Source organism: Lissotriton vulgaris, chromosome 10 (genome assembly GCF_964263255.1).
Source record: "Lissotriton vulgaris chromosome 10, aLisVul1.2, whole genome shotgun sequence".
Classification (NCBI taxonomy): Eukaryota; Metazoa; Chordata; class Amphibia; order Caudata; family Salamandridae; genus Lissotriton; species Lissotriton vulgaris.
The window spans coordinates 343374432-343400328 of record NC_141698.1 but is presented as its reverse complement, the minus strand read 5'-3'; the positions used below and the strand labels follow the sequence as shown (position 1 = coordinate 343400328).

General features: G+C 47.9%; 1 protein-coding gene across 2 annotated transcripts in view; it reads left to right on the top strand.

Annotated features, from left to right (window-relative positions):
- The window catches only part of SETD2 (SET domain containing 2, histone lysine methyltransferase), a 1045105-nt gene that overhangs the window by 665197 nt on the left and 354011 nt on the right, over positions 1-25897 (top strand). For both annotated transcript variants that reach the window (XM_086941119.1, XM_086941120.1), the window contains one exon: positions 18815-19076. In XM_086941119.1, coding sequence (XP_086797245.1) covers positions 18815-19076 — 262 coding nt within the window. The remainder of the gene's footprint in view (positions 1-18814; positions 19077-25897) is intronic.

The following is a 25897-nucleotide window of genomic DNA, read 5'->3' as shown; positions in this document are numbered from 1 at the left end:
AGTGGAGGTCGGGATAGGATATGTGCCCAGACTCACTCCGCACAGTGATTGTTCTTACCCCCTGTGGCTAGTACCATCGGCACCCGGCTGTAGCTTCCTCCTTGTTATAAGTGTCCCGGTAAGGCTGGGCCCGCTGCTGCTCAGCAGGCCGCACGTACAGTTACGTCAGCCGGGCTGCTCCCCAGGAGAGAGCGGGGATTGCGGCCTGGTCCGCGGTGATGCCTAGTCGGGCCAAAACCTCGTCTCAGGTTGCCGTAGGGTGCCGGGAAGGACGTCAGTCGCTGTCACTAAGGTTCCATGGGGCGAAACCTCCTTCAGGCTCCGGGTGACTCCGTCAATAGAGGATATTAATCAGGATTGATATGGGTAATGGCGTGGAGCTTTGCTCCTAGACGTCCGCTATCGACGCCGGCAAGCTCCACCCCCCTTTTTGATCTTTTTGATCATTTCTCTACTCGAGTCTTCGACTCCTACGGTGCCGGTAGGGATGCCCGGGTTTAAACCTTGTTCCAGGTGCGACCGACTGATGTCGGTTACCGACCCCCATCGCCGGTGCCTCAAGTGTTTAGGCCTCGACCACGACGACCGCACCTGCTCCGACTGCCGGGCCCTGACGTCTAAACCTAGGCGGGAGCGGTCCCGCAAGCGACTGGAACTCCGGCAGTCGGCCCTCGCAGCTCCAGGAGTTGACATCGGTCGTCAGGATCCAAGTCCTCAGGTAAGAGGCATGAGAGGTCGGAGAGACGTCATCGTTCCTCCGACCCACCCAGACGCTCGCGCGATGCGCCGAGGGTTCGGGTGACCCCCCCCCAGCTGCTCCGACAGAGTCGCGGACGTCGCCGCCTGCCCCACACCTTCGGGTCCCTGGGCATGGCGCGACACCTGAGGAGGTCGAGCGATACCTCATGGCCATGAAGTCCCTCCCTCCTCAGCCGGGTTCCGTGGCGCCTCCGGGCCCAACGGACTTGGCTGGAGGGCCTAGCGGGTTAAGTGCTTCGGCTCCGACGCCGTCTGGTGCTTCGGCCCCGGCGCCGCCGGTGACTTCGGTCCCGGCACCGCAGGCCCTCTCTGAATCCGCTTCCGGATCCGGGTCGTCGCCGGTCGACCTCACAACCTCACCGGCGCCGGCCCAGCGGGTGTCGCCCCCCCGATCCTACACTAGGTCCAGTTCCGGCGCCGGAGCTGCGCCGCTGGGCGCCGCTACAGACGGCCTGTGGGGATTTTTATTTCCATGAACTGGCCCCATCTGCTGACCCTGAACTACAGGAGATGGGTGACCAGGGTGATTGGGAGGGGTCTGAGGACCTCTGGCACAGGAGTGCCAGTCTCAACAGGACTGGACATATGAGCTTGTTGAGGCCAGTGGAATTGACACTTCGCCAGACACTGGATTTGTCTCCCCTCCAACCGTGGCTACGGAGGAGAGGGCTGCTTGTAGTTTTAACGAAGGCAGCCAAGGCCCTAAACCTTGAGCTCCCTGTCGCGGCCGTGAGGACTTTCCTCCTCACTGAGGTCCTTAAACTGCAGGCAAGCTCCAGTGAGCCTCTACTGCCGTTTAATGAGGCCTTGTGTGACGTTCTTGTGGGCACTTGGTCCAAGCCCGCCACAGGTCCGCCTGTGGATAGGAACGTGGCCAAACGCCTCCGCCCGGCCCCGGGCGACCCATGCTTTTTGTCCACCCATCCCACCCCGGAGAGCCTAGTCATCCAGGCCTTCACTTCCCAGGCCGCATTCCAGACGGCCCCGCCCGATCGGGAATTCAAGAGGTACGAACAGTTCGGGAAGAAAGTGTTCTCGTCCCTGAGTCTGGGACTGCGGTCAGTCAATACCGCATGCCTCTTGGGCTGCTACACCCACACCCTGTGGGACACGGTGCGGAAGTGCTGCCAAAATGTCCGGAAGAGGCCCGGGCAAAACTCGCCAAAGCCCTTGCGGAGGGTCGAGATGCGTAGCCTTCATTGGCTCCGCATTGAAAACCGCTCTAAATTCAAGGCCCTCTGTATCATGCATCGCATTAAGTCAAGCAATGCCCCTCTCTACTTAAGAACTTTGGTTCATCAATATTGTCCCCCCCGCACTCTCCGTTCGTCGACCCAAGAAAGATATCAGGTCCCTCGCATCAGGAGAGCCAGAATGGGCGGTCGCTCATTCGCTTATTTAACCCCTTCCCTGTGGAATGCCCCACCTCTTTCCCTACGTTCTGAATCCTGCTACCTTAGGTTCCGCAGAGACCTCAAGACCTGGTTATTCAACCTTTAGACCCTCCAGACTCTTTAGAGAGCTTTCTGCAATTAACTCTCCTCTCTCTTCTGTTTAGCGCCGGGAAACCTCTGGGTAGCTGCGCGCTGTATAAAATTAAACATAATAATAATATAAAATTAAATATAATAATAATAATAATGCAGCACGGTATTCCATCCGGTGTGGGCTGGATACAACGGACTCACTGGGCAGGGCGATGCCTACGACAGTGGCGGTTCGACGCCACGCCTGGTTGAGGTCCGCCAACTTTTCGGCCGATGTCCAGGCTACCCTTCTGGATATGCCGTTCGATGGCCGTCGCCTCTTTGGCGACAAGGCAGACCATGCGCTTCAGCGTTTTAAGGACTCTAGGACTACGGCCAAGTCCTTGGGCCTCTCGGCCCCACGCCAGCAAACGGGTGCCTTTCGCTCCTTTCGTGGCCAAGGAAGGGGCGCCCCCACACATGCCGCCAGCCACGTGCCGCAGAACGTTAAAGAGCGCGGTGGCGGCCGTGGAAACCGCCGTAGTGGCGGTCGGGGACCACGGCGGGCCAGTCCACACTTTCCCCCGCAGCACCTGCCTCAAAACCCTCCTAGTCTGAGCTTTCATGCCCATGTGACGCCAGTGAGGGGCAGTGTTCGCCATCACCTCTTCCACTGGCGCACTGTCACATCGGACAGGTGGGTGCTGCAAATCGTCCAAAGAGGCTACTCCCTCCCCTTCGAGGCGACCCCTCCAGCCATACCACTGCAATTCCACCGCTTGTCGGGGGATCACTTGCAACTTCTGCAAGAGGAAGTCACGGCCCTCTTGGCCAAGGGGGCCATCGAGCGTGTTCCTGTGCCGGAAGTAGGGTGTGGTTGTTACTCCCGCTACTTTCTGGTACCCAAGAAGGGCAAAGGGGGCCTACACCCTATCTTGGACCTACGGAACGTCAAAGCCTTCCTCCGACAGGAGAAGTTCAAGATGCTGACTCTGGCTCAGGTCTTAGCTGCCCTGGACCCCGGAGACTGGATGGTTGCGTTGGACTTGCAGGACGCTTATTTTCACATCCCCGTCCTGCCGGCCCACCGGCGTTACCTTCGGTTCACGGTAGGCCACAAGCACTTTCAATTTACCGTGCTCCCCTTCGGCCTTACCAGCGCCCCACGGGTGTTCACGAAAGTGATAGCGGTGGTCGCAGCCCATCTGCGCAGGCTAGGGGTGTCAGTCTTCCCCTACCTCGACGACTGGTTGTTAAAGGCGGGCTCGCCCCAAACAGTCGTCAGTCACCTCCAGACTATGGCTGATCTCCTGCACCTGCTGGGGTTCTCCATCAACGTGCCGAAGTCGCACCTGTGTCCCTCCCAGAAGCTCCTCTTCATCGGAGCGGTTCTGGACTCGGCGCTGTTTCGGGTTTATCCTCCCGAACAGCGGGTTCGGGATATTCAGGCTATGACTCCGATCTTTCAGGCTTTATCCCGAGTCTCGGTCAGGTTGACGCTGCGGCTTCTGGGGCTGATGGCCTCCTGCATCCTTCTGGTGCATTACGCCCGGTGGCGGATGCGGGCTCTGCAGTGGGACCTGAAGTTTCAGTGGGCCCAGCATCAGAGCAACTTGTCCGACCATGTCTTGATCTCGGAGGGCACTGCAAGACAGTTGCAGTGGTGGCTCACGGACCGTGATTGGGTCAGTGGCAGATCCCTCTCCCTACCCACCCAGAGTTCGTAGTTGTGACGGACGCGTCCCTCCTGGGCTGGGGGGGCCACATGGGAGAGGCGGAGATCAGAAGCCTCTGGTCTCCGGCGGAGTCCCAGGTCCACAACAACCTTCTGGAGCTGCGGGTGATCCGACTTGCACTAAAGGCATTCCTCCCCTCTGTCCGGGGGAGTGTAGTGCAGGTGTTAACGGACAAAACCACCGCCATGTGGTACTGCAACAAACAGGACGGGGTGGGGTCGTGGACCCTATGCCAGGAGGCTCTGCGCCTCTGGAAGTGGCTGGAACCTCAGGGCGTGACCCCGGTGGTTCAACACCTGGCAGGTTCCCTGAACGCCAGGGCGGACAAACTCAAGTCGCCGGTGCATGATGGATCACGAATGGCGTCTGAACTCTGACGTGGTGAAGGACTCTTTCACCAGTGGGGAGAGCCTTAGTTAGATCTATTCGCCACAGAAGAGAATGCGCAATGTCATCAGTTCTGCGCGTTGGAGTTTCCAAGGCGGCACTCGCTCGGAGACGCTTTTCGTCGCGAGTGGAGTTGCGGTCTATTGTACGCCTTTCCGCCTATACCACTTCTGCCCAGAGTGCTGAAGAAGATCAGGCGCGATCGGGCCCAGGTTATCCTTGTGGCTCTGGACTGGGCACGAAGATACTGGTATCCCGAGCTACTCAGCATGTCAGTCGATCCCCCGATTCATCTGCCTCTTTGGGAGGACCTTCTGTCACAGCAGCAGGGGACGGTCCTCCACCCGAACCTGTCCAGTCTCCACTTACGAGCTTGGAGATTGAGCGGCGACAGTAGAGGCCATTTTACTTGCCTCCCGAAGTTTGTAATGTCATTCTGGCAGCCAGGCGTCCCTCCACAAAGTCGGTATACGCCTGCAGGTGGTACAGATTTGTGGCATGGTGCACAGCAAAAGCTGTGGATCCTCTCTCTGCACCTCTTTCTGAGGTTCTCCTCTTCCTTCTTTCTCTTGCCCAGCAGGGCTCTGCTCTGGGCACTATCAAGGGCTACCTTTCTGCCCTTTCCGCCTTCTTAAGGCTACCTGATCAGCCTTCCTTGTTCAAGTCCCCGATTGTAAATAGGTTTTTAAAGGGCATCACACACATGTTACCTCCTATTCCCTTCGTGATGCCCCAGTGGGACTTGAATCTTGTGCTTACCTACCTATTGTGTGCTCACTTCGTGCCGCTCCATAACTGTCCTCTCCGTCTTCTTACCTTGAAGACTGCTTTCCTGGTTGCCATCACCTCTGCCAGGAGAGTGAGTGAGCTCCAGGCTCTTTCTTCTTCACCTCCTTTCCTCTCTGTTCATCCGGACAAGGTTGTGTTGCGGACAAGACCCTCTTTCCTGCCCAAGGTTGTCAATGCCTTCCAAATCGGGCAGTCCATTACCTTGCCCACCTTCTTTCCGCCTCCGCATCCCTCGAAAGAGGAAGAGAGGCTCCACCGTCTGGACCCAAAACGTGTGCTCTCTTACTATCTGGATCTTACACGCCAGTTCCGGGTGGATGACCAACTCTTTGTTGTTTACGTGGGCGCGAAGAAGGGAAAGGCGGTGCACAAGCGGACCATCTCGCAGTGGATCATCTTGTGTATCAGGCGTGTTACTCCTTGGCTAAGAAGGAACCCCCTGTTGGACTTAGGGCTCATTCCACTCGGGCCACGGCAACTACCACTGCCTTGGGCCGAGGAGCGCCCTTGCAGGACATTTGCCAGGCAGGTACGTGGGCCTCGCTGCACACGTTTGCAATACACTATTGCCTGGACAGCTAAGTCCGGAGGGATGACTTCTTTGGCCGTTCCGTCCTTCAGGACTTTCTGGTGTGATCATTGGTTCGCAGACTCACCACCGGGGTTGTTAATGCTGGGGTATCTATTCTAAGGTAAAGAATTTATCCCTAACGTGTCTCTTTCAGATGCACAAGTTACTACTTGTGTAACAATATATCTGTAAGAGACATTAGATAGTGATAGATTCCTTACCGACCCACCCTCCCCGTTCTGCGAACCGATATCTAGGGTTAAGGTCAGCCCCTTTCAGGGCCCTAGTTTCGTGGCACCAGTGTTGGTTCTAAAGGGGGTGGTGATGAACGGAGCATCTGAATTAATCAAACATCTGGGTTTAATCCATCACCGTTCTTTAGCCCACTCTGCCACCCCAGGTCCTCGGAAGCTTGTTTCTGGTCCAGGGAAGACATGGCTTGGCAGTTCGGGCTGGACTGTTCCCATGAGGCACAGGGTCAGACTGATTTCCAAATAGCCATGTCTGAACTGGGGTGGCAGAGTGGGCTAAAGAACGGTGATGGATTAAACCCAGATCTTTTGACTGGGTGTGAGTGTTTGATTGATTCAGATGCTCCGTCCATCACCACCCCCTTTCGTACCGCTTTTGGCCGCCATAAGTGTGGCAGGATATGCTCAGACGTGAGTCCCTTGCTCACTTTGCCACTGGATTCAAGCAAGCCGGGCTGAAGACAGCTGGAATGCCAGAAACCGGTCCTCGGAAGCTTGTTTCCGGTCCAGGGAAGACATGGCTTGGCAGTTCGGGCTGGACTGTTCCCATGAGGCACAGGGTCAGACTGATTTGCATATAGCCATGTCTGAACTGGGGTGGCAGAGTGGGCTAAAGAACGGTGATGGATTAAACCAGATCTTTTGACTGGGTGTGAGTGTTTGATTGATTCAGATGCTCCGTCCATCACCACCCCCTTTTGTACCACCAGTGTTGGTTCTATCATTGCTCTGCGTATCTGGCGTGGAAAAGCTGTGTATTAGAACTGACGTCAGCCCGCATGGGCGGCGTCTATGTACTCCGACGTCATTCCGGTGCTAACGACGACGGACGTGGAGCCGTGGACGACGCCTGCCGGCGCGCAGGGGTATTGCTACGCAAAATTTTCCAGATCCAGTCTGACGCCTGGGGATATTCTAAGGTAAGGAATCAATCACTAACTAATGTCTCTTACAGATATATCATTACACAAGTAGTAACTTGTGCATTTGAAACTCTTGTTCACCTCAACAGAGTCCAAAATAAACAATACAAATTGTTGAAGGCTTGCAGTTCAAGAATAGCTAAAAAAAAAAAAAAAAGAATCAATATGACAAGTACTCCTCTATAGCCTCAAGGATCGTTGGATATACTGCCTCTTTTTATGGATGCAATTCGAATCCCCTTTAAAATCCTGTCCGGGAACTGAAGCTCTGGGCCAAGACAAACAATAGCCATCTTACTTCTGACTGGATTCCTTGGCCAAGAAGTGGAAAGTTCTGACTCCTACTTCCAGTCCTTGGCAAAGTAGATTGATAAATACTCGAATAGTGTAAGGGGTTTTCTGCACCAAAACCCCTTGAATTCTCTCCATTCAAATACTGTGGGACGGATGATTTTACCACAAATCAATTCGTAGCTCAGAAGTTTGGGTTCTTCCACAAATTCAGGATATCCATGCCACAATCTGCACCGAACCTAGTTCGGCAGCTTTTGCAGAACAGTCTCCTGCCAAGTAGGCCCCCTAACCGGACCAGACTCTCCACACACTCTTCTCAAAGTCTTCGTTCAGTGGGTAACACGAGGTCTCAGATTGTACCTCTCTCTTCCAGCTATCGTTGGATAAGTAAAAAGCAATTCTTCAGGTGTGGTAAAGTAATGATCCGTTTTTTCTTCGTTGCTGAGAATATTGTGTGCAATTCTTGCGTTCTCAGATTCTGTAATCAGAGTCAGATCGGCTGGCACTTTCTTGCAGTGTGAGCCATGGATCCAACTCCTTCTGTTAGTAACCCGAACTGCCGTTCGTTTTGCCAAGAGGACCTCTTCAGGCCCCTTCCAGCGAGGTTCCAAGTTCTTTGACCGCTGAACGTTCTTCGTTACAACCCAATCACCGGGTTGCAACGAGTGCCCAGGACCTTCAGAATTGTCAGGAAGGGAGTCTTGCACCTGTTGGTGAATCAAAGAGAGATTGTCTGTAAGTTCCTTCATATAATCTAACAAAATGGGGTGCTCAAGTTCTCTCATTTTCTTAGGATGTGGGGATCCCCATACATTCATTGGCCTTCCAAACACAATCTTGTAGGGCGTAAGGCCGGACTTGTTATGTGCCACTGCTCGTGTGGACATGAGGGCTAATGGCAAAGCATCAGGCCATTTAAGCCCTGTCAAGGCCTGCACCTTAGCTAATTTAAGTTTCAAAGTCTCATTATAGCGTTCCACCAAACCGGCAGATTGTGGATGATTAGCAGCATGACATTTCTGACGTATGCCCAAAATTTCAGTAATCAATTTAATAAAATGTGCAATAAAATTAGGTCCATTATAACTCCATAAAATTTTACAAATTCCAAACCTAGGGAAATATTATTTCAAAAGGATCTTCGCTGTGGTGAGTGCAGGATTATCTTCCGTAGGATACGTCTCCACCCACTTACTAAAGGCACATACTATAACCAGGACCTACCTAAGGTTATTGCACCTTTCCAATTCAATGAAATCCATCTGCAGGACTTCAAATGGCGCACTAGGCGGAGAGAACCCTCCTTTTAGGGTAACCACTCCCTTCCCCGGATTGTGTTGCTAACAAATTATACAGTGTTTGACATGGTGTTCAGCTGTTTTTCTTATATCTGGTTGCCCCCATACTTGCTCTGTGTGGCTATACTTTTTGCACTAACATGTGCTAGTCCATGTGCCATAGTAATAAACTGTAGTAGATAAGAACTGGGTAATTTCCACCTGTCCCAATCTGGCCCTCTTTTCCAACAATTTTCACTGTCCAATATTCCTGTCTTTTCCCATTGTTCTTTTTCCTCCTTTGTTGCCATCTGTTGAATCTCTCTAATTTCTTCGTTTACATTGTACATTTTCTCTGCAGAGGAATACATTACATACATTTTCCCTTGTTCGCTATGTGCTGTTTCTTTTGCAGTACTGTCTGCAAAAGCATTGCCTCTTCCCGCATCATCTACTACTTACTGGTGTGCACTACACCTAATAGCCACCTGATTTGATAGTGTTAATGCAGTTAATACATTTTGAATTAATTCTCCATGTTGGATCCTTGTTACGTGTGACGTCAGGAACCCCCTTTCCTTCCTCAAGCATCCGAAGTTATGTGCAACTCCAAAGGCATACTGTCTGTCTGTATAGATATTTACAGACCGTCCTTGGCTAAGCTCACAAGCTTTCAGGAGTGCAGTAAGTTCGGCAGCTCGTGCAGACTTATAGGGGATTCGACCCATCTTCACAATTGTGTGCAGCGTAGTGATAGCGTAATCTGCAGTTGTAGTGTCATCAGGTAACTTAAAACAGGATCCATCTACATACAATTCGCCCTGGGCATCAGACAGAGGAGTATCTGTAAAGTCCACTCGACCTTTAGTTTTTTCTTCAGTGGTGAAAATACAATCATGTATATCACTAGGCTGTTCAGAAGGCAATGGCAACAAAGTGGCTGGATTTAGGGTCAAAGATTGTTTAAGAGTAATCTGTGTTGATAACAGATAGTTTGTATTCGGTAAGACGAGCACTCGTCAAATAGTGTGTCTTAGTTTGATTCAATAATAATCAACTGAATGGGGGACAAAAACCATTAATTTGTGGTCCAGTACAAGTCCTGCTCATTGTCTGGTCGAAATGGCAGTTGCTGCCACAGCTTTCAGGCAACCAGGGTGTGCCCTGGCCACAGTGTCCAGAACTGCAGAAAAGAATTCACATGAGTGTTGTTTTTCCCCATGTGACTGTGTTAGGACAGACAATGCACAACCTTTTCGTTCGTGCACATAAAGAGAAAATGGTTTCGTATAATCAGGTGTTCCTAATATAGGTTCAGAACATAACGCTGCTCGGAGTTGCTGATATGTATCCTGACACTCAAAGGACCAGGACAAAGTAAATGGGGTATCTTTTATTGTAAGGGCAAGGAGAGGTTTAATAATGAGTGAAAAATTAGGGATCCAATGACGTCAATAGGACACCATGCCAATCAATGCCCTAATATCCTTTTGCGTTTGTGGAATAGGTGTGTGTATGATAGCCTGAATTCTGTCTTTAGTCAGCGTCCTTCCCTCCTTCGACAAGAGGTGACCTAAATAGGTAATGTCTGGTCGACAAAACGGCAACTTATTTTTCTATACTTTGTTGCCCAATTTCGCAAGGTGAGTAAATAAGAACAGGGTAGTCTCAATACAAAGTTCAGTGGTGTCGGCTGCTATCAGCAGATCATCCACATATTGTAACAATGAAGTGCCCGGGGGTAACTGCATGGTATCAAGTTGACGTTTAAGGGCCTGACTATAAATACTCAGACTTTCTGTTTACCCCTGAGGAGCACGACAGAATTGGAATGACCGCCCTTTAATACAGAAACCAAACAAATACCTGCTAGAGGGTGCAATAGGGATGGAAAAGAACGCATTCAAAGGATTGTCAAAATAATTATTTCTATTACTAGGACCACAATGCTGTTGAGGGCCCCTTGTCACACCCCCATCCCGTACCTCCACCTTGTTCTTGAAGCAATGGGCATTTGGATCGCCAATGTCCATCCTACTTACAGTGTGCACATTGATTCAGTCCCAACGGACCAAACGCCCAAAAGTCTTGATTATTCCTCCTTGGGAGGTCAGGTCTAAATACTCCACAACATCTCCCTCTCTGTGGCCCATCAACCTGTTGCAACAACATTTTAGTTTTCAATTCCTTATTTTTGACCTCTTTCTTTTCCTTTTCATCATTTACTTGATTCTCATAATACTGGGCCATGTCCAAAATCTTTGCGGGGTAGAGGAAGCCCAGATACTTTACGAATTTGTCTACAAATAAATGTTGACCTGTATCAGAAGTTGTGTCTTGACCACTATAATCATAAAATGTTGTTTCAAACCTTGTGAAAAAGTCAGGGACCGACTCATCTTTCCTTTGTTTGCAAGCTACCAATTTTGCCCATGATATTTCCTTTGGTGGCACTATCTCTTTCAAATAAGTAATGATGTGACCTGGTAATTCTAATATAAGCTGTGGTGGTTTCTGCCCTTCTTTCCTATCAATATATGCAGCTTGTAATTGCGCCCAAGTACCACCAAAGGCCTCATGGTCCTGTTTGCAGACCATACGCCAAAGGTCAGGGGGCAATATCAATCCAAAAAACATATCCATATCAACTAAAGTCATAACGCAAGAAGTAACTGCAGCATTCAATTTATCATAAAATGCACTCAGGTTTTTTCTAGGGTCAGGCAAAGAATTTTCAAGAGCCAATACGTCTGATTGCTTCCAAGGGGAATAAATCCATTGGAACCGGAACCGAGCCGCGTTAACACCCTGACCGTCACCTACGGCTGCTTGAAACACAGGGGTTGCTTCTCGCATAGGAAAAGCTTTAGTTGAGGCCAACATGAGCCTCTTAAGTTTTCTTTTCTGAGCCGGCAGCGCTCCTTCATTTGTCCTTTTACATATCCTAATTAATTCACAAGGAGCTTCCTCATTCATATTAGTCCTCCAGTCCTCTATTAGTGCAATAACCATTTCCCCTACAACATACTGCTGGGTAATTTGTGTGTATTGTGTCAAAGTTGTGAAAAACTCGTCCAATAGTATATCATCATCCCGAACCCATTCAGAGGCCCTAACCAATAATACCACTTTGTCATCTTTCGTTAGGATAGATCTATGACATCGTTTAGGAATTGCAGGTGTATGAACTACAGTTGCAGCAGAGGCAGCAGGCAATGGAGGATACATTTGAGCTACTGGAGGTAACTGGGGAGGTGCCGTCGGGGCTCCATTATTCCAGACAGGATTCGGCACATATGGAGGCGGGGCTGATCTGCAAAGCATTTCTTATAATTCTGAATCCTCCTCCTCTAAACCCTCAAATACTGTTTCTTCCTTAGTCACATATGCTTTCTGCAATTGAAGTTTAAATTGTCTCTCATCACTCTCTACACTTTCTTCTTGCATTTTTAATTGTAGCTCTTTAACTTTCTGTACAATAGTCTGCTCTTTATCTTTCTTCCTATCATTTTCTTCTTTAATCTGTTTCTGTTTAATATATTTTTCCATAATCCTAAAGTATCAAACATACTCTGCCTACTTTTCTTTTTAAGAAGTTGTAGATAGGCAAGGGAGGTTTACAGGCGTTGGTGGGCTAACCGATTAGACATCTGTTCACTTAGGCCCTTCGGCAGGCAGGGCAGGGCTCCTTACCATGGCACGCAAGTGTGAGAAAGTGCCATCTTTCTTGCATTGGTATGCCCCCACTTTTTTCTGAACTGCTGATTTGCTTTGACTGAGTGTGCCCTGGGTTCCTGCCAACCAGGGACCCAGGGCCTGTGTTCCTTCCCTAAAACTGTGTTGAAACTAAAACCCAATTGGCATCTCTGTCCCCCCGTCAGCCCCTAGTAAATGGTACCCTTGGTACCCAGGGCATGGTGACCAGAGAAGACCCTTGAGGGCCACAGCACTTGTTGTGCCACCCTCAGGGGCCCTGTACCCTGACACCCACACACTGCCTTTGCAGGCTGAGTGTCTAAGTACAGAACCAAACAAAGAGTCGACATGGCACACATCCCTGTGTGCCATGCCCACAGAACCCACTGCCCTGGCATACTTCAGTCACCCCTCTAGCTGGGCGCCCTATGACAGCAGTGTGGGCACAGGTGCATGAGCCCTGTGCCCCTACAGTACCCAGGGCCATTCCTGGGCACTGTAAGTGCAGTGATGCCATTAAGAGTATATGGTGCTGGGAGGTTGTCATTACGAACTCCACAGCACCTTAATGGCTACACTGAAGACTGACAAGTTTGGTATTAAACTCCTCAGCACATTAAACCCGCACTGATGCCAGTGTGGGATTTAAGGTAAAATGCACCAGAGAACATCTTAGAGATGCCCCCTGAAAACCTAACCTACAATCCACGTCTTGTCAGAGTGAATGCAGAGGCTGCCACACAGCAGACATGTTACTGCACCCCTGGGTGGAGAGCCCCCGCTCTCCTGGGCCTGCAACAATGCACACCCTGAGCGAGGTACTAGGTCTCCTCCCCCAGGATGGGCAGGAGGAAGCTTCAAAGGCATGCCACCTCTGTGAGCTTCTCCAGACCAGTTGCTGTACTCAGCAACTGGCCCCCCGGTTCTGCCCCCACTCTGGCTGGAAGACTGGCAGGAAACCCTACGTCAGGAATGGGGGTGTGCCAGCCTGTGCCAACCCCACCCCTCAGGTGGGAGAGGCGAGGTGAAGCACAACCCCGGGCTCCGGCCATCTTAAAGATAGGGAGCCCTGCCCAATCACAGCTAGGCTCCTGCCCCCCTCCCACAGGAAAGGAGCAAGCTAGGGGGTGTACCCACCCCAGGACAGAGACCTATTGGTCCCTGGCCTTGTCCTACCTGTCCTGGAAAATAGGTTGGAAGGTTCCCCCGGTTCAGTAACAGGGAGGGGAGTGAACAAGAAAAGTCTGAAAAAACCCTGTGTATTAACTGGTCAACATAATTTGACCCTAGAATTGATTGTTTGTCACAGTATAATCAATAAAGATTCAAGGTAAACTTTATAAAGGAGACAGGGGTATCTATGCAATGATTCTAAGCTTCATGATTTTAAAGGGCACAGGAAGAAACGAATAAAACTAAAGTGTCTTATAAAAATATATAAACAAATTTATTGGGTACCTCCCATACAGGGTTACACTCTAAAATTAAAAACGTTAAAAACAATAATAAAAACAGTGCTTTTACAATTTGCAAATACCATAAAGTACATAATTACAAGAAGTCAAAAAGACAAAGGTCGACGCGGCGTTTCGGTGATTACTACAATAATTTTCACCTTCTTCAGGACGTTTTTTTTGACTAGGGTTACACCAAAATTTTGTGAACCTTTAGATCAAAAGATTTCGATGTTGCCAAGACGCTCTATGTAAATATGCCTTGTTCCGATAAGCTTCCGTTATAAAATTGGAGCAGGACCTTCAAATATTTGCTTATTCCAAGTTAATTGTTACAGAGGAGCCACCGATGCTTGATACTTATTGCGGCATTTCTCTGATTCCTTTTCTCGATTATCGATGGGAACCCGGTAGCAGAGGAGCAAGGAGGCCGAAATTTTAAACCCAGAAAGAAAAAATCTCCTAACCAGTCACCCCTAGAGCAACCAATTGAAGAGGGCTCTGAAAGAAGAAATAAATTGCTTCCTCTTTGATTCCAATTGAGAAAAGGAATCAGAGAAATGCCGCAATAAGTATCAAGCATCGGTGGCTCCTCTGTACCAATTAACTTGGAATAAGCAAATATTTGAAGGTCCTGCTCCAATTTTATAACGGAAGCTTATCGGAACAAGGCATATTTACATAGAGCGTCTTGGCAACATCGAAATCTTTTGATCTAAAGGTTCACAAAATTTTGGTGTAACCCTAGTCAAAAAAAACGTCCTGAAGAAGGTGAAAATTATTGTAGTAATCACCGAAACGCCGCGTCGACCTTTGTCTTTTTGACTTCTTGTAATTATGTACTTTATGGTATTTGCAAATTGTAAAAGCACTGTTTTTATTATTGTTTTTAACGTTTTTAATTTTAGAGTGTAACCCTGTATGGGAGGTACCCAATAAATTTGTTTATATATTTTTATAAGACACTTTAGTTTTATTCGTTTCTTCCTGTGCCCTTTAAAATCATGAAGCTTAGAATCATTGCATAGATACCCCTGTCTCCTTTATAAAGTTTACTTTGAATCTTTATTGATTATACTGTGACAAACAATCAATTCTAGGGTCAAATTATGTTGACCAGTTAATACACAGGGTTTTTTCAGACTTTTCTTGTCCTACCTGTAACACCCCTAGATTTAGTATTTAGGGGCACCCTGAACCTTTCTTCCTAAGATCCCGATAAGAAAAAGAAGAAAGAAGTTCAAGAAGACCCGCTGTGCAGCTGCTAACAGGACGACAACAACTGACTTGGCCCCAGCCCTACCGGCTTGTCTATCCTGGAACCTGCTCCTGCCTTATCCCGGCGACTCCTGCGGACAGCAACCATGGGTCACCCAGAGGACCTGCCTGCCTTGACCCTCTTAAAGCCTGGGACTCCCATCAGCAGAGGCTCTGCTGCAACAATACCCCTGGTGCCAGCCAGGAAGCTCCGGACCAACCCACTCTGCACCCGCCGGGCCCGTGCCCTCGTGATCCAGGACCACGAGGACGTCCCCCCGGCGGCTGGGACCCGAAGTCCAGTGCCCAAAGACCCTCCTCGACGACCCTGACAACGCCTGCAGCCTCAGGACAAAGGACCCCTCTGACCGCGACCAGCAGGGGGTAAGATTTCCTGACCTCAAAAGACATCCCTGCACCCGGCGCCCCACGGCCCCCTGTGCCCAACCCCTGGGTGCCTACCTATCCTCCAAGATCCCAACTTAACCCTCGAAGTGTTACACTATTCTCTGGTACTGCCTTACTACTCGACCAAGCTACCACTTTAGAGAGTAAGTTCACACCTGGCTTTAACCTCTGTTATATCTCTGGGTTTTGTGGACTCTATACACACTGTACCTTATTCTGGTCCAGTATATATAGAGCCACGTTCTCACAGTGAGCATTATCACTACAACCAGCTTTCAGTGAACACGTAACTTCTGACTTCATGAAAGTCCCCGCAGAAATACAAAATGGGGCTGACAGGCAAAATGGCTGAGAGACGAAATTAATTTAACAAAATAAAATTTTTAACGTTTAACACTATGATCACACGTATAGTGCATAGTGCAGCTAGCGATGACACTGATAGGTTTCTTGTGAATGTTTTACAACCTCTGCCAGAAAGGATGGGGCGCACATATGAACAGGCTCAGAGTGAGGGGTCTGTGGAACCCAGGAGATGCGGTCAAGCACATCAACTACCTGGAACTGAAAACAGTGTTGCTGGCCCTCAAGGCCTTCCAAAAGCACCTTTACAACAAAAGGGTGATGATACAGACAGACAACACCACAACGATGTTTTACATCAACAAGCAAGGGGGGACTCAGTCATTCCCTCTGTCGAGCTTGGCTCAAGAAATATGGAGATGGGCGATCCCACTCAGGATAGACCTGCTTGCCATACACCTGCCAGGGAAGGACAATGTGGAAGCGGATTGGCTCAGCAGGCAAGCATCGGTGTCCCACGAATGGGAACTGACGAACCAAGAGACAGAGAACCTGTTCAGGAGGTGGGGCACACCAACAATAGACCTGTTTGCAACACGCCAGAATGCAAAATGCCAACACTTTGCATCGAGGGAACAGGAACCAATGTCCCATGGGAATGCCCTATGGATAAGCTGGTCAAAGAAATTTGCCTACGCTTTTCCACCGACGCCACTGATCCCCAGAGTCCTGAACAAGTGCAGGTCGAGCAACATGACTCTCATCCTGGTGGCTCCCCAATGGGCGAGGCAGACTTGGTACTCTCAGATTATGGAGATGTCGCAGGGCAGAGTACACAAGTTCCCAAAAAGAAGAGACCTTCTCTCCATGGAAGGGGGACAAGTTCTACACCCAGAACCAGAAAGCCTCTGCCTGTCAGCGTGGCTCCTGAGGACTTAGAGTTTGCACATCTAACACTACCAGAGAGCACACTTCGGGTGCTGAGAGAAGCAAGGAGACCCAGCACACGGAAGTGCTATGGGGAGAAATGGAAGAGTTTCACGCAGTGGTGCCATAGGAAAAACCTAGAGAAAAAACTGACTAGAGAGTCTACAGTACTCAGATACCTCACGCACCTGATCAAAGCCAAACTAAGCTCGTCCTCGCTGAGGGTTCACCTGGCAGCGATTGTGGCATACACAAGAGGAGAAACAGGGAGAAGTTTCTTCACTTCCAGAGTAGTGAAAAGGTTCTTGGAAGGAGCGAAGAGAATAGCGCCACCCAAGAGGATGCCGCCGCCGGCATGGAACTTGAACGTGGTACTGACGGAACTCATGAAGCCACCGTTTGAACCCATCCATAAAGCGTCCCTACAAATGCTGACAAGGAAGACAGCCTTTCTAGTAGCAATAACATCGCTACGCAGAGTGAGCGAGCTACAAGCTTTGACGCTGCAAGAACCGTACATACAAATACACAGTGATAGGGTCGTGATGAGGACAGACCCGCATTTCATGCCCAAGGTAGTATCTAAATTCCACATGAACCAAAGTAACCAGATTCCTAGCTTCTTCCAGAAGCCCACGTCAAATGCGGAGAGGGCACTCCACACTCTGGATGCAAGGCGGGCAGTAATGCACTATATAGAAAGGACGAAAGAACACAGGAAGACAAAACAATTCTTTGTGTCCTTCGCAAGGAGTCTCCTGGGTAGACCAGTGACTAAGAACACCATAGCAAGATGGATTGCAAAAACAATACAGCTCTGCCACATGCAAGCTGGTGAAGAGCTCACGGAGGGGCCACGAGCCCACTCAACCAGAAAGAAAGGGGCAACGATCGCCTTCCTGGCAAACACGCCCATCCAAGACATATGCCTGGCGGCAATATGGGCTTCAGTGCACACTTTCACTAAACACTATTGCGTAGATGTGCAGATGAACAAGGAAGCACAAGTGGGCCAAAGAGTGCTTCAACATATCTTTAACAACCAACGCTCATCTTCCACCCAGCCGCCACATGAGTGACAAAACCGCTACGAAATCTATGCACAGCATAGTGAATCCAGAAAGATTCACGCTGCAAAACGAATAGTTTCTTACCTGTCGGTGTAGTTTTGCAGCTTGAAGATCTTTCTGGATTCACTAGCGAACCCACCCACCTCCGCCAGAAAGATGAGGCTGGAGAAGGTGGAAGGACATGGAGCAAGATAGGAACGTTTAACAAAGACATATATACGTAAGAAAGTTACGTTGAAGGAAAGTTTAATACACATAGCCATGGATTCACCACAAAGGAGAAAAGAAAAAAGAATCCGAAGATGGCGCCCAAGGGTGGGAGCTTCCGCAGGAAGCGTGTCGACGTCACGAAAGTGCACCAAATGGTGGGACGTCGACGCCCACCTGGGCTACAAAAAAAAAAAAAAAAAAAGACTACGAATCCGGACCCAACCACCAGATCGCGGAATAATGCACAGCATAGTGAATCCAGAAAGATCTTCAAGCTGCAAAACTACACCGACAGGTAAGAAACTATTCGTTTTGTGGACTCTATACACACTGTACCTTATTCTGGTCCAGTATATATAGAGCCACGTTCTCACAGTGAGCATTATCACCACAACCAGCTTTCAGTGAACACGTAACTTCTGACTTCATGAAAGTCCCTGCAGAAATACAAAATGGGGCTGACCGGCAAAATGGCTGAGAGACGAAATTAATTTAACAAAATAAAATTTTTAACGTTTAACACTATGATCACACATATAGTGCATAGTGCAGCTAGCGATGAGACTGATAGGTTTCTTGTGAATGTTTTACAACCTCTGAGTTGTAGGAGCTACAGCTGGAGAGTACTGATCAACGTGTTAACAGCATTTGTTGATTAAATTCTGTTTAGAATGTGAGGAAGGGGGCTTAAAAATTTATTAATACAGATAGAAACGACTAGTACTGCAAAAATGCATGTAATTATTGTGTATCCACTTGTATTAGCTGCAGTATTACTCCAGGAATCACATGTATTGATATCATCTGAAGTTATCCTTTTAACTGGGAATTAACTCACATAGATAGTATCTTTCTTGGTGGCAAATTGTTTTGGACGAGTTTGTAACCTGCTGGTCATGGGTGTTAGTGTTCGTGAGACTGACACAGTTTCTTGTTGATTCAAAACTAGTGCAATAATTATGCAGCGTTGGTTAATGATTGTTAATAAATGCCAAGAGGCAGTTTGCTGTGCATTATTGATCTTGTGTTATCTTAGTTGCAGTCGATCGAGGAAGAGATGCTTCTGCTTCTGCTCCGCGAGAACAAACTTCATCTCTGAAGTCCACGAAGGCTTCCAACCAAAGCAGGGAGCGAGAAAGAGAGCGTGAGAGGGAGCGAGAAAAAGAAAGAGAACGTGAAAGAGAGCGTGAGCGAGAACTTGAGAGGCAGACCCTCAGCAAGGAGAAGAAGAAACGAAAGCCATCTTTATCACCCCCACCCTCAGGATACGAACAAAGAGGAAAGAGACAAGAAGACAGGCAAGTAGCTCTAGGGAGAAGTTGTTATGCATGACAATATTGTGTTAGAGTTCAGGAATTAACCTGATTTTGCTGTTACTTACCCGTCAGCAGACACCTTTTTTCCCCTGTAACCTTTTTACATTTGATGCATTTCACCCGAAAGGACACTGCCCCATCCCAAACCAGCTTCCTAAGCACAATCAAAATGTAATTCTACGGTAACCACAGACCTGTTACCACTTTCACTACACCCATAAGTCTGATTCCGCTGATAATGTTCTTGTAGTAAGTCTAGACCATAATGTCTTAGACCCTCTCTCTCTCCTGTAAATCTCTGTTATTCATAAACGTTTCACCATTTACTTGGATGCACAGACTCCTGGAAGACTTCATGTGTTTATTTTCAAATTTGAAGACCCTTGTATACTAGGCAACATTTTCAGTCATTTTAAAATGTGGCTATTTCAATCAAATTTGTCCTGATAAAATGCACTTAATTTCAGCACAGTTCCTTATAATGCTCCATCAAATGATTTCCAATTATATTTATAAACTATAGTACAGATTTCTGAAGGGCACTTTGATTTTATTTTCAAATTTTAACGCATGCCTAAAGGAGGCAACATTTTCCGTTTTTTTAATGCAACTATTTAAAAAAATCAGTAATGCCAAATTACACTGGACTTAAAATAAACACCGTTTGAAAATTGGAAAGTAATTATGGAAATAGTCTTTTCTTACTTAACTGTCACTAGAGTGAAAAAGAACACTAGTGTTTTAAGGATGCCAGAACCTGATCAGTCCAATCATATCCATATAATTCTTTTTGCTTGCAGTGAGTGGTAGTATCCCTATCACAAATCAACTTCCTCAGAAGCTTTTATTATTGACAGGAAAGTCAGTTTTATTGTGGGATTTAAAAAAGTATTTTTCTTTATGTTTTAGAGCGAGACACCTATTCCTATCTGTTATGTGACGCTAGCAGTCCTTTTTAGGTCTCTCCTGCGTTGCAGCGCATCCGCTGCTCGCTTGTGAGATCTATAGTCGTTGGTTTTCTGTCGGGTTTCTTTGGAAGTGGGGTTTGTTACCGCCCTGTCTCCCTTAGGCCCCGTCCACTCGCCTATCGTTGCAGCGCATGCGCGATGCGTCTCTTCAATTTGTGTCCATGCCTCGCGCTCGAGCCCCCCTTCACTGAGAGGCTTGCTGTCTCTTCCTCTTGCCCACCCGCTTTTACTTTCACAAAGGCAGCATGTCTCACTTTAACATTAGCAGATGCGCGCCTTTTTAGTTACTAGAAGCATACAGAGATGTTTTAGAAACATTCACTTCACGTTGGGGCTCTGAGCGTGTTTATGGCATCGGGTAAATCTCGCAAGGTGAGAGTGAGCACTGTCTGATCTGGCGGGCTGTCTCTTTCCTTCTCCAGCACCATAGTCTTCAATATTATGAAGGAGTAGCGGAGGTCTTCTGCATGGCCAGTAACGGGCGCATGCTGCGTGCTTGCACCGGAACCCAATTGTTCTTTGTTGCTTTAAGCCTTCACAAATGTTATTTAATAGCCATGTTGGGTGAAAAGAGGGTTACATTAAAGCTTCTTGTTGAAACAAAGTAGTTGATACAGCTGTTTCTCCATATTCTGGTTACACTGAGGATGTTGGGCTTCAAGGACAACAAAATGACGCCATAATCTGTCCCGAAAGGCCCCATAGCAGTTTTTAGCTCCTTACAACATGTAAAGTGGTCCCAGAACAATGAAGAACAATATACAGCAATCACAATAAGTTATAAACTAAATCCAAAAGAAATTGTTAACATTGTTTTTAATCACAACAAGCGAATGCAGTCAATTGCATGTTATTCATAAAATACATAAATATGTATACACGATTAGTGCCCCTAAAGGAAGGGAAGGGCCAAGGTGGTGATGGAAAAGTGTGGGAAAGCTGGACAAGTGACAAATTAATGGTCAATTTGACCTTAATACATAAAAATAGCACATGACCAACGGTTCACAAATAAATCAAGACTATCTCATGCTTCCAAGGAAAAGGCAAAAATGACAGATAATGGCGGAAGCTGAGGAAAGTGGGAGTGTGTCGACGTTTCGACCCATAAACTTTGCAGGTACTGAATGGGACCTTGCTAGAGGGTCTTCATCAGAACGGTGGAGAAACAGGTGGGGCAGACTATCAATAAGTCGTGGGGATTCCGACTGTGGTAAAAACAGAGGTGCTCAGAAGGCGTGGAACATCAGAGGACGGGGAAAATGATAAAACCAATCGATGACTGGCAGGGGGTAGCGTCTGTGTAAAAGAGGCAGGTCGGTCAGATGGAATGAGTGGTTTCGAAAGTCAAACGACACCGCCAGCCAGTTGGAAGTCTGTAAAACACAGAATCAGTACTGGGTACTTGCGGAGTCCGCCGCATAGGTACGGATCCTGAATTGAGAGCCTTAAAAAGTCTCGATGGGGTTCAGAAATGGGGCTCTGTGGGACTGAGCTTGAGGAATCCGCTGTGTTGGTCTGGATCCTGAGTTGGGAGCCTTAAAGAGTCTCGAAGGGGGTCTAAATGGGTCGCCGTGAGGGTCCAAGAACCTGGCTATATTATTAACTGCAAAGCTTTTCGCGCAAGAAATAAGACAAAGCATTTCGTGCAGGCAGTACAAAGCAAGGGTTCACAGCTATGCTGTACATAAGGCTCCACTTCTCGATTCCAGCGCTCGTCGGGGCCTTCGAGCCCACTGCGCCATTGGGCATTTGGCTCATGGAAAGAACACAGTTCAAGAAGTGCCCTCAGTGTGGACACAAGTTTCCCCACACCGACCTTCATGAGGTTTGCAACCTGAGCTTGTCTCCAGAGCACGTGAGTCGAGACTGTGAGGCCTGCGCTTCGTTTGAGTCCAAGAAAACAATCCGGGACCGTCTAGCTCAAAGAGCCATGGAGCAGCCATCGTCGTCGACACCAGACCTCATCATAGATGAGGCGCCGATCGAGGTAGACGCCGAAGAACAGCAAGAAGACGTCGCTTCCGAAGCAGAAAAGTCAGCTTCTTGAGCCGAGGATCGATCCGAAGATGACTGTCTTCTTCCAGCTGGTCAACAGTTCGTGAGTAAGAGCGTGGACCCTGTTCACGCCCCATACCGGGCTAAAGGCTTCGGTTCCACCGCCACCTTCGGGTCCGCGCCCCGCCTTCGGGCTCGGCAGCGAAGAGTACTAAAAAGCCTCCAGTCGACTCGGGCTCGAGTCAGTCTGTCAGTCCCGAAAAGCAGAAAGTGTTTAAGCCGAAGTCAACACCGGCACCGAAACATCCATCGGTACCGAAAGTAACCGAACCGAAACCAAGTTCGGCACCGAAAGAGGTTCCCAAAGTTACCGAACCGAAAACGATCCCGGTAACGAAAAAAGGTGACCCGAAAGTAGTTCCGATACTGAAACATACTTCAGCTCCAAAGGCAGAGGAATCTAAACACCCGGGAACAAAAGCTTCGGATCCAAAAAGCACAGATCCAAAGAAAAGACGAGAAAAGTCTTCGGAACCGAAACCAAAACACGTTCCAAAGACAATAGACACTGCAAAGTCTAAACCTGTCGGCCCCAAACAAGATAAATTGGCACCGAAAAAGGATTTGCCAAAAGAAGAGCTTTTCCAACCTGATGTAAGGCGAAAGACTCTCAAAATTCATCCAAAGACTGGACATGTATACACAGTGCCTGAAAAGAGGAAAAGGGACTATCCCAAACCATCGTCAGTTCCTCTAAAAAAGCATGTTCAAACTTCCCCTATAAGAATTCCTTCACCAGAAGTAGAAATACCAGCAGATATCTCTCCTGTACATTCACCAGCTAGTACACATAGCCTTATACCACAAGAGGTTTATGGGAATACCTATTCACAGGGGGTAGAGAGTGATCATCAAATGGATGATATTAATGACCCAGATGATATAGCTGGGCCATCAGGTGGCCCATGGGAAGATTATAATGCACCAGATGCACCAGATCTACTACAAGACGATGCATACCCGTCTAGATCATCTCCACCAGATGACAACATTGGGTTCACGCAGCTCATCCATAGAGTAGCTACTTTCCATGGAGTAGACTTACATACAGATCCACTAGAAGAAGACTTCCTAATGGACACACTGTTAACATCACATAAGACCACAACCACACTTCCAATACGTAATGGATTAGTAAAACACGCACTAGAAATATTTAAAGACCCAGTCAGGGCCAGGGTAATTAACCCCAGACTGGAAAAGAAATACAAAGCGGCTCCAACTAATCCAGCATATATTAAAGGGCAGTTGCCACTAAACTCACTGGTATTGTCAAATGCGATAAAGAGAGCCAACATGCAGACAACAGGGGATGCTCCACCCCCTGACAAAGAGTTTAAGCTTTTGGATGCTTCAGGAAAACTCACCCTTTCACAAGCAGCCAATACATAGAGGATTACTAACACTCAAGCTCTGTTAGTGAGATATGACAGAGCTCATTATGAGTTAGTCACTCATGCAACACTTGCCAGAATATTATAAGGCTAGGGCTTCTGATTTAATACAACAAGGCAAGGTTATAACAAATACCTCCAAAAGATGCGCACTAGACACTGCAGACACCGCATCTAGAGCAGTAAATACAGGGGTACTGTTGCGCAGACATGCATGGTTACGCATCTCTGGGTTCAAACCAGAAGTACAAGCCAGTATCTTAAACCAGCCATTTGACCAACAACATCTTTTCGGTCCAAATGTAGACAGTGCACTGGAAAAAATTAAAAAAGATAACGATACGGCAAAATTGATGGGAGCTTTACAAACTCAAGCCCATAGACCTTCCTTTCCTCGCTCCTCATATAGGGGCGCCTCTAAAAGTTTCCAAACTGACAACACCTCCTCTACTTATAAAGCGCCCAACCAAACCTCGCCCAGTAAGGGATATTATAGAGGAGGGTATAGAGGAAACAACAATAAGGGCAGAGGTAGAGGCAACAACAATCGCAACGCCTCTACTCCCAAACAGTGATTTTCCTTCCATCCCCCCAGACCATTCCACTCCGGTTGGGGGGAGGTTACAACAGTTCCTACCTGTCTGGAACTCCATCACCACAGACAGGTGGGTGAGACAAATAATTCAGTCAGGTTATTGCCTGGAGCTCACTTCCACTCCTCCAAAAATACCACCCAGACAGTGTCCCATGTCACAGGAACACCTCATACTACCAAGACAAGAGGTGGAATCTCTACTGCAAAAGAATGCAATAGAACCAGTACCAAAAGAACATCAGAACATAGTGGTTTACTCTCTTTATTTTATCATACCCAAAAAGGACGGGGTCTCTCAGACGTATTATAGATCTAAGACACCTGTACATACATTCAGACAATTTACATATGGTCACACTGCAACAGGTTCTACCGTTACTAGAGAAAGGCGACTTCCTTGCCACATTAGACCTCAAGGACGCCTACTTCCACATTCCCATTCATCAATCTCACAGAAAGTACCTACAGTTTGTACTAGAAGGTCAGCACTACCAATTCTAGCTACTCCCTTTCAGAGTAAAAACAGCACCTCGAGTGTTCACAAATTGTCTAGCAGTAGTAGCAGCACACTTAAGAAGGGACAACATTCTTGTCTTCCCATATCTCGACGACTGGTTAATAAAATCCAAGTCATACAACCAATGTGTACAGCACACGCATCAGACAATCTGCCTGCTGCACAAGTTGGGGTTTACAGTGAATCAAAAGAAGTCACATCTACAACCATCCCTGTCTCAGCAGTATCTAGGTGCCACAATAGATACCTCCAAGGCAATAGCGTACCCAAACCTAACAAGAATACAAACTATTCAGTGTCCCATCAAAAGATTCCATCCACAACACTAACTACAAGCTTGAGTGTTTATACAACTATTAGGAATGATAGCATATTGCATTTCCATAGTACCATACGCATGACTACAAATGCGCCCCATACAAGAATGCATGGCAAGTCAGTGGAATCAGGCTCATCAAGAAATAACAGATCTGATGGTGGTAGACGACCGGACATATCGCTCTCTGCAATGGTGGAACACCAAAAACCTTTCCAAGGACCGGCCGTTTATAGAACCTGTTCCACAAATGATACTGATCACAGACTCATCTCTCACGGGATGGGGAGCGCATTTACAAAGCCACACAGTACAAGGTACATGGACACTGCAACAAAAAGTACCTCACATAAATCATCTGGAGTTACTAGCGATTTTTCAAGCTCTAAAATCGTTTCAACATTACCTATCAAACAAGGCTGTACTAGTCCGGACGGACAATATGACAGCAATGTACTACATTCAAAAGCAAGGAGGGACACACTCCCTACAGCCCTCCCGGCTGGCGCAGAGTGTTTGGAGGTGGGCCATTCCTCCCCAAAAAATTCTGTTGGCAGAACATCTACCAGGAGTTCACAATCAATTGGCAGATCTGATAAGTCGTCGGAGACAACAGATACACAAATGGGAACTTCATCCTCAAGTTCTTCAGCCATTTTTTCAAAGGTGGGGCCAACCAGAGATAGATCTGTTTGCTACACACTGCAACTCCAAATGCCCAAGCTTCGCCGCCAGATACCCACACCCATTGTCCAAAGGCAATGCGGTATGGATGAACTGGTCAAACAAATTTGCGTTCGCTTTTTCACCTCTCCCACTAATTCCATTAGTGGTTCGCAAGCTACGGCAACATTCTCTCACATTGATTCTCATCGCACCAACGTGGGCGAGACAACCGTGGTACACCACGCTACTACAGCTCTCAGTAGTACCACATCACAAACTAAAACTCTCC